This window comes from Xyrauchen texanus, chromosome 17 (genome assembly GCF_025860055.1).
Source record: "Xyrauchen texanus isolate HMW12.3.18 chromosome 17, RBS_HiC_50CHRs, whole genome shotgun sequence".
In the NCBI taxonomy this organism is placed as follows: domain Eukaryota; kingdom Metazoa; phylum Chordata; class Actinopteri; order Cypriniformes; family Catostomidae; genus Xyrauchen; species Xyrauchen texanus.
The window spans coordinates 23,508,786-23,523,458 of record NC_068292.1 but is presented as its reverse complement, the minus strand read 5'-3'; the positions used below and the strand labels follow the sequence as shown (position 1 = coordinate 23,523,458).

Sequence of the window (14,673 nt, the reverse complement as noted above, 5' to 3'; positions counted from 1 at the left end):
CTAAATTAACATCTTTACCTTTGATGATTTGAGCTCCGAGCACTGTCGAGACCTTTACTGCAGCGGATGAAACGAAACTCGTACCTGACATGTGAGTGGGGGAGGAGCTTGCCAAGGAGAAGTCAGGAGTCGTTGTGCCCTAGTGCTTCTTGGCTGAGCATTCCAATTTCTCCCTTTGATTTAACTAGAAGTGCCCCGTCTATGCCAAATAGTCTCTGTTTCGGCACACCAAATTCCCAAATTCTTTTCAAAAACACGAAATAAACAAGTTTGAGGAGTACACATGCTTTGCTATCAACCAATTGTATCATGAAAAGTGTTTTATCTACACTGAATGTGTGTATTTTGCAGGGAGTGTATGTTGAACATATGGTTTGCGTATATATTTTTATTTAGGCAAATATCCATCTTTATTTTTTGGTTGTTTATTGCATATTGTAGCCAACTTAAGCTTCCCCTTCAGATTTTGAGGAAACAATGTATTTTCCATTGACGTGGTTGGTTAAATACAGAAGAGATGTGTTGTGTTGAATTTTCTCATTTGCCTAAGAGATGAGAGTTCCAGGGAAAATACGCAAATTACACTCTGGCACCCAAGTGCCAGTTTACTCTACTCCCCCGCTCCCTCTCTCCTGTCATTTATCTCACCCCTTTTTGAGTGTTAAAAGCTGTGAAGTCCTGGCCAGGAGAGAAGAAAAGGGAACTGAAGAGGAGAGGTAGAAAGTTGGGTATGTTTGATATGAGTATTAAGCTTTCTCTGAGGTCTTAACAAATTCACAAGAAAATCTGTGTGCTGCTTCAATAATATTCAAGATTTTTTGAATGCAGGTCATTGTTCTTTGAATCATCTACACAATATTCATACAGTATTAAAAAAAACATTTTACACATTTTCACAATTAACAAATGTATTTATTATGTTATATAACTCTCAATATGTACATTTTTACACAACTATTTACAAAAGCTTATAAACCAATACAGTACAAAAAAACTTTACAAAAGCAGTTGTTATTTTAACTTATTTGTGAGAATACTTTGAATTGTTTCATTGTGTACAGTTGTGCTCTGTCAAGAGAAGGCCAGCTTCACTCTAACTCTCTCTCTCGCTCTCACAAACACACACAGCACAGCTGAACATAGCTGTTCAAAACCAAATGTTGTGTTATGAAAGAAAAGAAATATGATTTCACCAATATGTTTGCTGTATGGTTAGCGGCTTTCTGAATTAGTGCCAGTACATTTTGTAGGGTGTGTTCACATTATATCACAGAAACAAGCTTCAACAACAGATCAAAAACACAGGAAAACACCAATGCTTGATAAATGCTCTAGATTTTTCAAACATTTTCTATGCACAAACATCAATTCTTTATAAGGTGCGAAATCAGAGTAAGTCTAAGATAATACCAGTGATCTCTGGCTCAAAGGTTTTTAAAAACGGTACAGTAGAAAGAAGGTCTCTATCAAACACAATATCAAGCCTGTAGTTCATCCCAGTGTTCATGATTTCAGTTATACAGTTGATGGTTACAGGTCCTCAAGTCTTTAAGGTTCTATATCTTAACATTGCCAAGTACATTTGTGATGAATTTTCAGGAACAGTGAACACACACTGTCTATAAAAGTAAAGTAAAAAGAGCTGAGGGGGAAAACAATTACAGAATACTAAATACTCTTCAAAACTGAGAGAGAAGCTTCTTAACCTTCCCTCACCACTCTCACAAACACAAATACAAACACATCACTCAGCAACTTGCACACCAGCACCAAAACGTCAGTCCATTCTCTTTGTATAAAAATTATTTGTAAAAAAAATCTATTTTCTGAGCCAGTAACCAGCACCAGCTTTAAAGTCTGTTGTGTCCTAATGGACCACAGTGGAGAGTCCCTTTATCAGGCTCAGTGGAGGAGCCGAAGGATGAATACAGAGACCAATGTGAAGAAGCTTGTTACTGGAGCCAAACAAACACCGGAACTGCCCACGCTCCTCTGCACAACTGGGATCATTGCAATAGGGTCATCTGAAAGAAGAAGAGAAAGGACGGTGAGTACATTTCACAACTATGCAACTTGCGTAAAGTCACACTCTAACACACTGGCTTAGAAAGGCAGAGTCACTCTGGAATTTCACATCATTTCTAAAACAAATGGACATGCTGACAGAAGCGAAGAGGAGATTGACAGATAAGAAGTGCTCACCTGCTGGAAGCCTGTTGGATGGGTTATGAACGCCTCCTGCAGCCATCTTTGCTTTGATCTCCTCTTCCTTCTCCATTGTCTTCTTCTTGCTCTTGGAACCTAGAACATTAAATAATAAATGAAAGATTTTTAGCAAGGGGACCTGGGGAAAAAAATGCCATTTAAAGTGGCAAAATGTGGAGGCAAAAAAAGCTGTAATGATTTTCTCATTGTTTCATTTATAACATCTAATACATTTCTTAACTTGTTATTCTAGGCCTAGGTACACTCAAGAATTGATTTACATATTTCAGTTTCATAATAATTTCCATCAAATTGAATTGTGTAAACAAAATTATTAATAAAATTAATAAAACTAAGGTTTATTTTTGTTTCATTGTGTTAAAGATTACTCCGTTTCATTTGACAGAAATTTACAATTAAATTAAAATGCATAAATCTTGAAATCATTTTTGAGTCTATTTATTGCAGAAAATATCAGATACTGCACACTTACTCAGACTGAGAATTTATGATAATAAATGTATTAAATTTAAGTATTTGACATAAAAGTATGACACTCATTTTGATAGGATTAGAATAAATATGCCCTCATAAAAGGCAAAATTATTGCCCCTTAATGAAAAGGTTAATTCAGACACTGCTATGAGAATCCATAAACATGTGCTTAGTAATGCAAAGAACTGATTTGATTCTTACCATGATGTCCAACAACATCCACCTTCAGTCTCAAACACTCCTGCCCATGATGGTGAAGAGGCTTGGCTGTTGAAAGGAGACAGAACATTTAGAATTTAAATCGGTTTTATAAACAAGAGTTAAAGGGATAGTACACAAGAATGACAATTCTGTCATCTTTATGTTGTTCCAAATCAGTATAACTTTTATCTCTCGCACAGAACACAAAGGGAGATAGCTATCAGAAGGTCCAAGCTACTTTTTTTCCCCATACAATGAAATTGAATGGTGACCATGGTTGGACCACATATCTGGTCCCCATCCTCTTTCATTGTATGCAAAAAAGTAGCTTGGACATTCTGGAAAACAGTCATAAATATTCATATGGTTTTGGAATAGCACAAGGGTGAGTAATCAATGACAGAATTTGCATTTTTTGGTGAACTATCCCTTTAACACAGAACTAGCTAGGTTTTGAGTGCTTTTGCAAATACAGATGTGGATACTTACAAATATAGTAGTAGCTTTCTCCCTGGTGGAACTCCTTGCCCAGAGTAAAGGGAGTGAAGCGCTGGAACTTCTCTGAGAACTTCTCAGGGGCATGAGGAGCGAAGGGTCTAGAGCACTCCCAGCGTAGCTGGTCGAAGGACTGCGGCTTACAGGCCTCGTAATCCTCCAGCTCCACCATGTAGAGCACGTACCGTTCTGCCTCCTGGGATGGGATCTCGCCACGTGTGTAGTGAGGGCAGATGATGTCTAGGTAGTCATTAATGCGGACATCCACAGTGTAGTCGTCCCATAGGAAACTAGAAGAAAAAAGAGAAAAAGAGAGTTTAAGGAAATGTTACTTTTAATACCTGTGTACTGAACAAAGACACACCTCAGGAATAACTAAAGTGGCATGAAGAGCACAAACAAACAGAAACAATCCTGGAAACACCTAAAGGCCCCAGGCAAGCATCAGTGCTTACCAAAAGCAGGGGCTACACCCTGATGCACGTTTTGTTTTATGTGGGTGTAAGTGACGTTTTTCACCCTTCACCTTGCCCTTTAATTTGTATGAATGGCTGAAAACACACAGTAAAATCCCTCTTTGCTTTCTCTTTCTTTTTTTGTCACAATGGACAAAGCAGTGTAGAGGAGCGATTGTACAAAGATTCTCTTTTTTTTTCTTGATTCTTGATGACAAGACAGATTTCCTTATCATCTGTTTCTCTGTCCCTCTCTTTTGATTTTGTTTTGTAAATTGTTGTCATTTTTTCTCCTCTATCTTTTTTACTTTACATTTTAGACTCTTTTTTTATCCTCCTGAGTGCCGCTCTCTCTGTCATGACCTCTTCCTCATTCTCTCCGGAACAGTGATGGAGCCGCTTAGACTGACTGACTCTTTGAATTTGCTCATAGTATTTTTATAACCTCCTCTCTGTCTCTCTTTCCTTTGATTGTTGTTTGATTGTTTAGCTTGTCTTATATTTGTCTGATCAAAACCTCCCTGCTGCTGCTGTTGAACGTCAATTTTGCCAGATGTATAAATGACAAATCCAATGGCCTATCTGCCTATCTTGTTTTATGTTGTCAATTATTTATTATTGCTTATTTTTTTGTCACAACATTTCTGTCTTAAGCTGAAACAGTACATGTCATAATTGATTTATTTATCACTACGAGATCAGATAACAAGATCCGATTGGCTGCTTATCTTCACTTTCCGTGACTGTGTTACTATGCATTCAATCAAAATTACTATAACATTTACTTACACCCAAAACTCACACGGCCCTCATGTGAACCACCATCAAAGCACAAAGCGGCCGCTCTCCCCCCGCTTGCCCTCTGGTCTATCATTTTCTCCCTTTTGGCACAGTTGTTGTTGCCATTGGGAGCCGTGCTTAAATGACAGACAGACAGACACACAGGCTCCTGAAAGGCCCCCTGTGTCCCCCAACAACCTACATCTCTCACTCTTTCTTTCCCACTGTGCCTCTGGAGTAAGAATTAGCCGACCTGTCTAAACAGCCTCGCGGTCTATTCAGACAGGGGGTAAACACACTCATCACTGAGCTCATTAGCCCTGGTAAATGTGGAGATTAGAGTCTGTCTCGCACTGCTTCTAATCAGTGCCATGTTCAAAAGGCTGGCTTTTCTCTGTGTGGGAAAGCACAATGCATGTGTTTATTCAATATATCGTTAAACGACTCGCAACAGATAAGACTAAGAAAGTGTGAAACTACATGTTCAGCACTATAAACTAGAGACAGACTGGTTATCGGTTTGCCGATATTTTTTACAGATATTTACACTTATATTGTAAAGGTGTTACATTAATTTTTTTTTGCGTATTATTGTATTTAAAAGCAAAAATAAACCTTGGTTATGCATATTGATTATCAGTCACTTAAATATACAAATAATCAGTAGAGGTCAAAAAACAGCTGTCATTTTTTTAAATTAATATTATTTTGTTTAAAATTCAGGCAATTACACATACAAGTAATCAGTGTTGGTCACAAAAAACAATATCGGTTGATCCAAAAGCTCTCAAAGTGGTCAAAAGTGACCTCAGTGTGATTATCTTTACTAGTTTCAGAGTTAAATCCATATATCTCACTTCCTCTGACATTTCTTTGAAGCAGTTGATTTGGAGCTGTTTGAGACCTTATTACAATGTGTTTCAGAGACCAAGACAACAATGTAAATTGGGTGTCATTAACTCCCCCACGTCTCACACACCAGCCTCAGGGTTGGGGTCTGGTCTTGTGACTGTGGTTAGTTACTAAGGCTTTGTTCAGACAGGCAGCAAAAAATCTGATTTTTTGACAGATGAAACACAGATCTGTTTAGTTGTTTTGTAGTCTAACCAGTAAAAAACCCAGTAAAATCCACTTTTACAAATCCGGTCCAGTTTATATCCATATGTAGTTTGAGATAAAAATGTGTACAATGTGTATTAGTCAATATAAAGCTAGTTTTTTGGAACTGTCATTTGGAAGGCGATGTGTATGTAACGTCATTCAATCTGCAAATTGTCTGCATTTATACATAGCTCCATATAGCAAACTATGTGGCATTAACTATGACTACTTCATCTGAACAAATGGATCAGATTTCATAAATTACACAATGATTGGATTTGAAGAAAAAAAAAAAATCATATTTAAGGTCAGTGTGAACCAAGCCAAAAGTATTTAGTCCTGCTTATAGAAGCCTGTTTAGACTGAGAGGGTCTGCCGGGCCGTCACACACACTGCGATTCCCATGCCCATCTAATCTCTTTGAGTTTTCCGAGGTTAGCTACTGATAGCTCTATGTGATCTTTCCTTCATGTGATCTGTCACTTCAAACGCAGCTTTCTCTCGCTGTACCCAACTTGTTCCCGTGTGACAGTTTGCTCTGTGATGGGCCGAGTGACGCTGTTATGCGAGGGGCATGAATCCATGTAAACATCAAGCATCTCCCGTCTTAAGCTCCCACCCTTTTCTCCTCTCTTTTGGTCTGCCAGATGTGTGTCTGTACCTGTGGCCCTAGGGGCCACATTACTCATCTGTTTGAGAGGAGCCTGTATGTGTTTTTAAATATGTGTGCGGGCTTTGGGTTTAAATTAGCTGCTTTATCTCTGTAATGAGCAGCTCAATTTTAAACGATAAGAGAAGTGGTTGTCTGCGTTTTCTCAAGAGAAAAGTCTGGTTTTCAAACATTTTCTCCTGTCTACCATTGGTCAAAACAGATAGACCTTCCCTAAACACACATTGGTTGAGCCGATGTTGCTTTGTTGGGCCAGTCAAGATGCTAAAAAAACTGAAAATGATTTGATAGCACCACAAAGACAGAGTTTGCACTTTTTGGGGAATTCAGGCTAAAAATGGCTTACTTGTAAATGCCTCTGCATATTGAGATTGGATAGGAGTAGTATTTTTACACAGAATTAGAGATTTAACATGGAAACTGATTGGTATTCATCCACTCTCCACCTCTTTCTCTCAGCAGAATGTTTCAAGCAATCAGTCAGGTCAGTAGTGTCAAAGTTCAGGGTCAGCTCTTGCAGACACACCCTCAATAAGTTAGCAGGGCACACACATAAACATACTAAGTGCCGGTCAGAGCTGTGCACTTCTGAACAGATGTACTCACTGCCAACTACACTATACTCGCTGTCAGCAGTCGACACACACTCACACACACACACACACACACACACACACACAGTTGTGTTTCCATGTTTTATGGGGACTTTCCATAGACATAATGGTTTTTATACTGTACAAACTTTATATTCTATCCCCTAAACCTAACCCTACCCCTAAACCTAACCCTCACAGAAAACTTTCTGCATTTTTACATTTTCAAAAAACATAATTTAGTATGATTTATAAGCTGTTTTCCTCATGGGGACCGACAAAATGTCCCCATAAGGTCAAACATTTCGGGTTTTACTATCCTTATGGGGACATTTGGTCCCCACAAAGTGATAAATACACGCTCACACACACACACACACACACACACACACACACACTTAAGGGTTCAGTTACACAAAACCTTAAAGAGTTGCTGCTTGTCATGACAAGTATTATGATCCTATTGTAGGGGCTTGTTCTCACACTATCAAGTAATAAAACCTGTCTGCTCAAGCGCACACACACATAAACTATTGCACACTTATGGTTCGTCTTTCTTTTTCTGTTAGGAGTGTAATATATACAGAAGTCTCAATCTTACACCTTGGTTCTGTTAAAGGGTGACAGGTTCAGGGTGCTAAGCTGCTGCTAAGTCCTTTTAACCTCACTGCTCTCTCACTTTCTTCTCGATCAGTACCCAATACTTATATTGTCTGTCACCCCAGTTACATGTTGGTAATTACCCCAGCTGTAGTGGAGCTGGTTGGAATTTTGGCTGGCTAATACGCTCTTCCAAACTAGGGATTATCACACTGAGTGTATGATCATACCACTTCTATTCACCGGCACCAGACCCATTTAGTGCAGCCCATTTGCAGGGATGATGGTAAGGGTGGGGGTTACAGATTCAGATGTTTCTAGTGAGGCTGGAGTGGGGGTTGTTTCAGTCTAAGTATATGAGTGTAAATGTATAATAACACACCCCGAAACCTTCAAAATAGAGGTTGATAAATATGAATTTATAATGACTGATTCGTACAGGTGTTTACATTTGTTCCTCCTAAATATTGTGCAAAATCTTAGATTCCAAAAAAACGTATAATTTAAGTTATATAATTTACTGAATATTTAGTTACTTTCTTGGTTTGACAACATTCCTGTGAATGGGACTTTTGGCATAGCTGGTTCCAGCTAAAGAACAGAAACTTTTTAAAAACTCTGGATAATTTATTTTGCACGAAAATGTAACCCAGTCGATCACGTAATTCGCTCTGCCCCCATCTGTAGATCTTATATTTTTAAATCTCCCATCCCCCTCCATCTTCTCTCTTTCTCTTCTCTGTTTAAAATCACATTATGAACCGGGCCTCTTCATTCAGGCTAATTTTTGAAGAAACTCTCCTTTCTCTCTGTCTAACCTCTAACTCACCACCCATCCCCCTGCTTCTGTCTTTCTGTCTGTACCTTACAAATGTCTGATTTCCCCCTCCTCCCTCTCTCTTTCACTTTTAAATGATTGCTAATTGCCTGCTGATATGGAGGCTTATTGTTATGTACCATTCTGTGAGTTTAATTCAAATTCAGCACCATTACTGGGAAATAAGCATCTATTAACTAATACAGATAAAACAATACATCTTTAAAGTATCCTTTCTTTTAATAAATGAAAGGAAATATCTTTAGTTTGTTGACATGATTTAAATTGAGGATTCTGTAGGTGGCGATAGTGAGCTTTTGAGGATGTTAAAGGCCAACACTCAATTTAAGGGAATTAAGAAATTCCATACAAGAAGCTGCTGGTTAAAGCAAACAGCTCTGTTGTTTACACTTCTGACATCACACAGATCACACTTTACTACACCGACAATTACACAATCGAGCACACTACAGACACAAAAAACAGGAAAACTCCCAACTCAACCGTGCAAAGGGAATCAAAACAGTAATCAAGGACTTAGAAAGATGGACAAAGGGGTGACTGGGTCTTTTGTGGGAATAAGAGTGCAGGGAAATATGGAGCAGGGAGGGTAAAAAGAACAGAAGTAGAGAAATAGTGGGGAAGTCTGGGGTGAAGATAAGGAGAAGGAATAGCTGAGAAAGAGGTGAATGAAGGGGCTGTACGGGTTATATTGAGTGGAAAACAAATATTACGGAGAAGAAACTGGGCAAAAACAAAAGTAACAAGCAAGGCCAAAATAATTGATGTACTCTACTGAACTGGTACAAGGATTATTTATCATTATTACTTGACCAGTTAAAAGCCTGAAATGAAATGCAATCATATGCGTGGAAACACAACATTAATGAGCCAGAAAAAGTGTTTCATAAACCATCAAACACTCTAGATGGCTGTGCGTTCCATAACACTTTGTGGATTCATGGATTATATTTTCCATACATAATTTTCATTGTAGAGTGGGATTAGGCAGCACCGGATTACCAAATCTATACATATAACAGTGATTTCTGTGTGTATGGGCCATTCACCCAGATTAAACACATCTACATATAATCTGAGGTGGAACTCTGTCTGTTTCACAGATTATAATCCTGCCTACATTGCTGTCTTGAGGCCATGTTTGTGTGTGTGTTTATGAGACAGAGACACAGAACAAGGGGGGTTAAAGATGATGGATTTCTGGTCTGACAGTGGAATCTGTCTGGATATGAATGCCAATCTGTCTCGTCCTCTCAAACACGTCAAGTGTGCAATTTTTCAGCTGTGACTCTCTGCCTACATGTTCAAAGAGATTTTAAATTAAAGGGATAATTCACCAAAACATTTAAATAGAAATTCTCATTAATTATTTACTCACCTCTAATGTTGCTCCAATCCAGTAGGAGTTTCATTCTTCTGTGGTACACAAAAGATGTTAAGCAGTATATTAGTCTTGTAAGCATTCACTTTCTTTGCATTTTTTTTCCTTCCATGCAATGAAAGTGAATTGTGACAGAGGCTGTCAATTTGCTTAACATCTAGTTTTGTGTTCCACAGTAAAAAGAAAGTTATCTGGGGTTGGAACAAAATTAGGGAATTTTCGTTTTGGGATGAACTAATCCTTTCAAGTGCATCTGGCAGACGGGTACCAGCAGGGAAGCAAAAGAAAAACGAAATGGGGTGGACAATGAATGAACAGCTGAAAGGTCAAGTATAGCAGCAACATGTTTGCTGGAAAGAATCCCTGTCTACTAAATATATATTCCAGAATCACACATTCACTGGTGCCACACCATGTGTGTGTGAGTCACAGTTTTGTCAGCATGCAGTGATACTGCTGCTCATAAAAAACACTCCCCTGCACTGCTAGTGAAACTTTGACGAGGGTACGCACATGCTTTTGACATAAACAAAAAATATATATATATATAAATGATCTGGACCAAATGTAATGATTAGATGATGCTAACGTGACAGGTCGTGACAATACTTTCCCTTTAACACAATTGTTGTGCAAGCGTCATGCGATGAGCACAAAAACAGGTAGTCGAAAACAACGTCCACATGTCACTCCACAAAACATCAGACCTGAAAATCCAGTCTCCTGGGGTAAACACACTCACGCACATACCTGCCAAACCAGAGAGTTAACTCGCCAAAGGCCACACGCAGGAGATTAAATCATTACAGATCACTCACTCAGTTGGAAAACACTCAATTCGAGGAAACAAAAAGCACAGTTTGTGTTTGTTTGTATGTGCAAATATTTTTATGTTGCAGGAAAAATCAGATGATCACTCCAATTAACATTTAATGCTTAATTGGCTTTACAAGTCTGGCATTGATTAGCCAAGTTTGTCTAATTCACTTCCATACTGACTGATTGATTTTCATGGTCTGACTGAATAACCACTGGGCACTGGCCTTTATAAAAACTCTTTAAACTGTGAAAAGGGAAGAAAAGCAACAGAAGAGGCCTGAAATCCCATTAAAGCAAATATCATAGTTTATTTATTTTTTCTTAGAATGCGAGATTATCGGGAGAGGCTTAACTTGGAAAAAGTGTCATAAAAACAGTTCCCACCAAACCTGCCAGATTATACTCACACAAGAAGGATTTATCAAGAAGTGCTAGTCTTGATGTGTGAGTGTTTGTTGTTAACCTTTTCAGTACTACATGCTCAAAGAAGGTCATATGTATTATTTATGTTTGTTTACGTGTGTGTCTGTGTGAGTGTGTGTGTGTGTACAGAAGAAGAAGAGCTTTAATTTTTTTTTAATTCACACTGATTTTTAATGTAGAGATTGCCAGAGGGGCTTAGTGTTTTGTCATTATGAGTTTTCTTGTTTTGGTTATGCAACTGTTCCCATGAATTTGGACCATGTCAGGATTAGTGAGTGGACCATGCACCAGACTGCAGCCACATAATCACCCCCCCCCTACTCTTTTTTATATATATATATATATATATATACTCTTTTGCACCAATAAATTCAACCAGCTCTTGTTACTCCTTCTTCATCACTTTCTCTTCCACCTCATTTCTTTCACAGCAGGTCCTAAAGGAGTGTAGTCTCCATTACACAATTTCTTGCTATCACTCCTTCTCTCTTTTTTCAGAAATTGCCATCTCGGTCAGGCTCAGCTGAGTGCGCGCGTGTCTGGTTAAGGTTGGCACACTCATGTTGCGCAATGATATTGATAAATGACTTACCCAAAAACACAAAGAGCAACTGAATCATAACATTGTGCGAATCACCAGTGACATCATTAAACCATGCAGTAGGGTCATGACGTTAAGCCCAAATTCTCTTGCCAATCTAGTTATCACTAGCTACTTTTTTATGATCACAGGTTCATTATGGCCAACTGTGTACGTGCAAATAATGGTGTACTCTCTGCAGAGGCAAGTCAATGACACTTGACTAAAAAGTTAATGTTAGTAGGGCTGGGTCTCCATACAAATTTCCCAATTTGATTTGTTTTGATTCCGATTCACAAGCCCTCGATTCTCTCTTAGCTAATGCTAAAAACTATACAGGGAACCTTCTTACTTTGGTTACAAAAAGAAAAAAGTAATTTTAATAATTAACAGGGCCCAAATGATGCAGTTCAATTGCTATTTATTTAACAGATATAATGATTGACACAACCAAAAGTGTAGTAAGCTTTTAAGTAAAAGTAGAAGATTTTGGATTTGAAAAAATTGATCATTCAAACAAATATCGCGATTAATCGGAAACTTTTGCGATAGCATGAACGAATATTGCGATAAATCAGAAAATATATTTTACCCAGCCCTTTATGTCAGTTCTTGGTCAAAAATGCTGTTTTACAATACATAGGCCTACAGTATGTCATTTATAGCCTCTGGTGTAGGACTCTTCGTCTACAAAAGTCAATTTTCTCTTTCTTAAGTTTCCCGTTAAAAGCGTAATAAATAGCAGGGATTGCAGACATTCGTATTGATCTTTCTAAAGTGCCCAATGACCCATCCTTTCTCAATATCACTAACACTCGAGGTGATATTACACTCGCGATGTTTTGATAAAACGCACACCAAAGTCTCCTAGGGTTTATAATAACCACTGATATGTAAACTGTAACGGTATTACAACTTAATAACATACCGTAATATGATACCGTATAAAGCCCAGGCTACTATTAGCCATGGATATTTCATGGCATGCAGATATTAAAAATAAAATACACCAGCTAGAGTCATGTAAACATATATTTAGATGGTTTAGGTAGTGCACAAACAGGATATAGATTTAGTTGGAAAACTATATGAGGTTAGTGTGATATGCACATGTGAATACTAACAAGACGTTGCAACATACAAATACAAATATAAAAAGACAGGGGGAAACGTTTGGCACAGATAAAGGAATATGTAGTAAAAGTCATAAAACTTACTTGGAGTTTGAGCTGTTCCAGTACACACTGTGTCGCTCTGCGGATGCGTACCAGGCGCTGACGCTCACAAAAACACAGACCAGCCACAGAAAATCCATCGAGTACAAGGTATAATACACTTTTAAAGACTATATATGAGTGCAAAATACTGTTTTGCACGTCAAAGTTATCAAAATAAATTTGCACTACTACAGTGCAAGAATAGTTGAAACGCTAGTGATTCAGTTTGCTTGAGTAACTGGTTTGTATGACTCTCACTGAAGCAATCGCTGTTAAGCCTGCCGAAATGTGCACTCAGTCCACATTATCAATCAGCCCAACGCCCACAAAGCAAGACAACCAATCAAAACAGAGCCGTTCTCAGAACATGCCTCCAAGCACGGGCTGAACTGATTGAAGTGAACAAACCCTTTTGTTTTGTTTATTATTGGAATTCAGTTATAGGCTGGAAAATATCAGTCACTGATATATGTAATAGACATCTCCAGTCCCTTATTTCTATAATAGCCTATCTTAATTTGTTATTATGATAAATGTAACCCAGCATTTGCATTTCCTAGTTTTTACATTTGTGATTTTGTTATTTTTTAGACTTAGGCTTTTTTTTTTTTTTTTTTTTTTTTATTAAACACGTCCAGACATTAAAGGACATTAATGAGTTAAGTTCAATCGACAGCATTTGTGGCATAATGTTGATTACTACAAAAATTATTCTTTTCTTAAAAAAAAGCAACAATTTTGGTTCCAGTGAGGCACTTTCAATGGAAGTGAGTGAGAGTCAATTTGTGCATGTTAAAATACTCACTGTGAACATGAGTTTAGTGTGATAAAATCACTTACTAAACTTTTCTGTTCAGAAAATTTAACTTGAATTGAACCCTGAACATTTCTTTAAGCATTCTTGAATCGTCCATTACCTACTCTAAAATTTCTATAGCCTATATACTGTAAGTAACTTGTTTACAGGAAGTTAGATTATGACCCTGTTCTGCATTGATCAGTATGACAGCAAGTTGAGTAATTTTACTGTGGGCTGTCGTGTTCTATTATGAAATATGACTTTAGGAAATTTACTCATTGTTAAAAAAAAAAAAACCTGAGATTCTTCCTGAGTATCTATCAAAAACTGTAATCTGTATAATCCCCTTTTACACCTGGTAAGAGCATTATGACATCGTCTCTACAGTCATCAGGGCTTCTTCCCCCCCCCATCCCACCTCCCCAGGGGGCTCCCTGGTGCTCTCTAATCCAGGTTTTGCTACTCATAGGGTCATAGGGGAGACCCATTATCTTTCAGGTTGGGAGTATAAAGGTAAACCCAGCAGAAAGTGTATCTACCTGCTGACTATTTTGGGCTGGGCTGGGCAGGCTCATACATGTTATATGTTGCTAAAGGCTTCATTTCAGGACAATTAGTCAAGGCTGAGTGAGTATATATGAGTGAGGGTGCTTTTCCGTCTGTTTTGAGAGCAATGCCTCACATTCACCAGGTGATCAGGGACGATGGCTGCATCCAAATTCCCATAGTATGTACTGAATTCGATGTATATATTGAATACTTATCAACTGGTGATGAAGTATATTCTGTAAGTATGCAGGTTCATAGTTTAACGTGGACATCAAGCATGTTAGCACTGTCGTTTGACCTGTGCAGTTTGACATATAACATGCTATATATATTTTTTTTTTTACTTGGGAACAATTTATCCACATTTAGCAACTTTCTTGGCATTGTTGGACAGCAAAGTTTCCACTGCTTGCACACTTGAGAATCTCAGCAGATGTAGTATCATCTGGCATTTTTCGCCATCTATATACAA

The 14,673-nt window shown here is 38.1% G+C and overlaps 1 protein-coding gene across 1 annotated transcript; it reads right to left on the bottom strand.

The window, feature by feature from the left end:
* Positions 1-902: 902 nt before the first annotated feature.
* Positions 903-13,119, bottom strand: LOC127658439 (ephrin-A1-like). The gene is made up of 5 exons (XM_052147733.1): positions 12,854-13,119; positions 3,391-3,686; positions 2,902-2,967; positions 2,203-2,301; positions 903-2,024 (listed from the first exon to the last, which is right to left on the bottom strand). The coding sequence occupies exons 1-5, from the start codon at positions 12,949-12,951 to the stop codon at positions 1,903-1,905; spliced, it is 681 nt and encodes a 226-aa protein (XP_052003693.1). The 5' UTR covers positions 12,952-13,119; the 3' UTR covers positions 903-1,902.
* Positions 13,120-14,673: the final 1,554 nt, after the last annotated feature.

What these genes read in the sequence shown, in the direction of transcription:
- LOC127658439 (XM_052147733.1), bottom strand. Translation starts at nt 12,951, where the DNA reads ATGGATTTTCTGTGGCTGGTCTGTGTTTTTGTGAGCGTCAGCGCCTGG. An exon ending in AGAAAGCTACTACTATATTT is followed by an intron (nt 2,968 to 3,390) that starts GTAAGTATCCAC and finishes TCCTTTCAACAG; the next exon opens with CCAAGCCTCTTCACCATCAT. An exon ending in ATCCAACAGGCTTCCAGCAG is followed by an intron (nt 2,025 to 2,202) that starts GTGAGCACTTCT and finishes TTCTTCTTTCAG; the next exon opens with ATGACCCTATTGCAATGATC.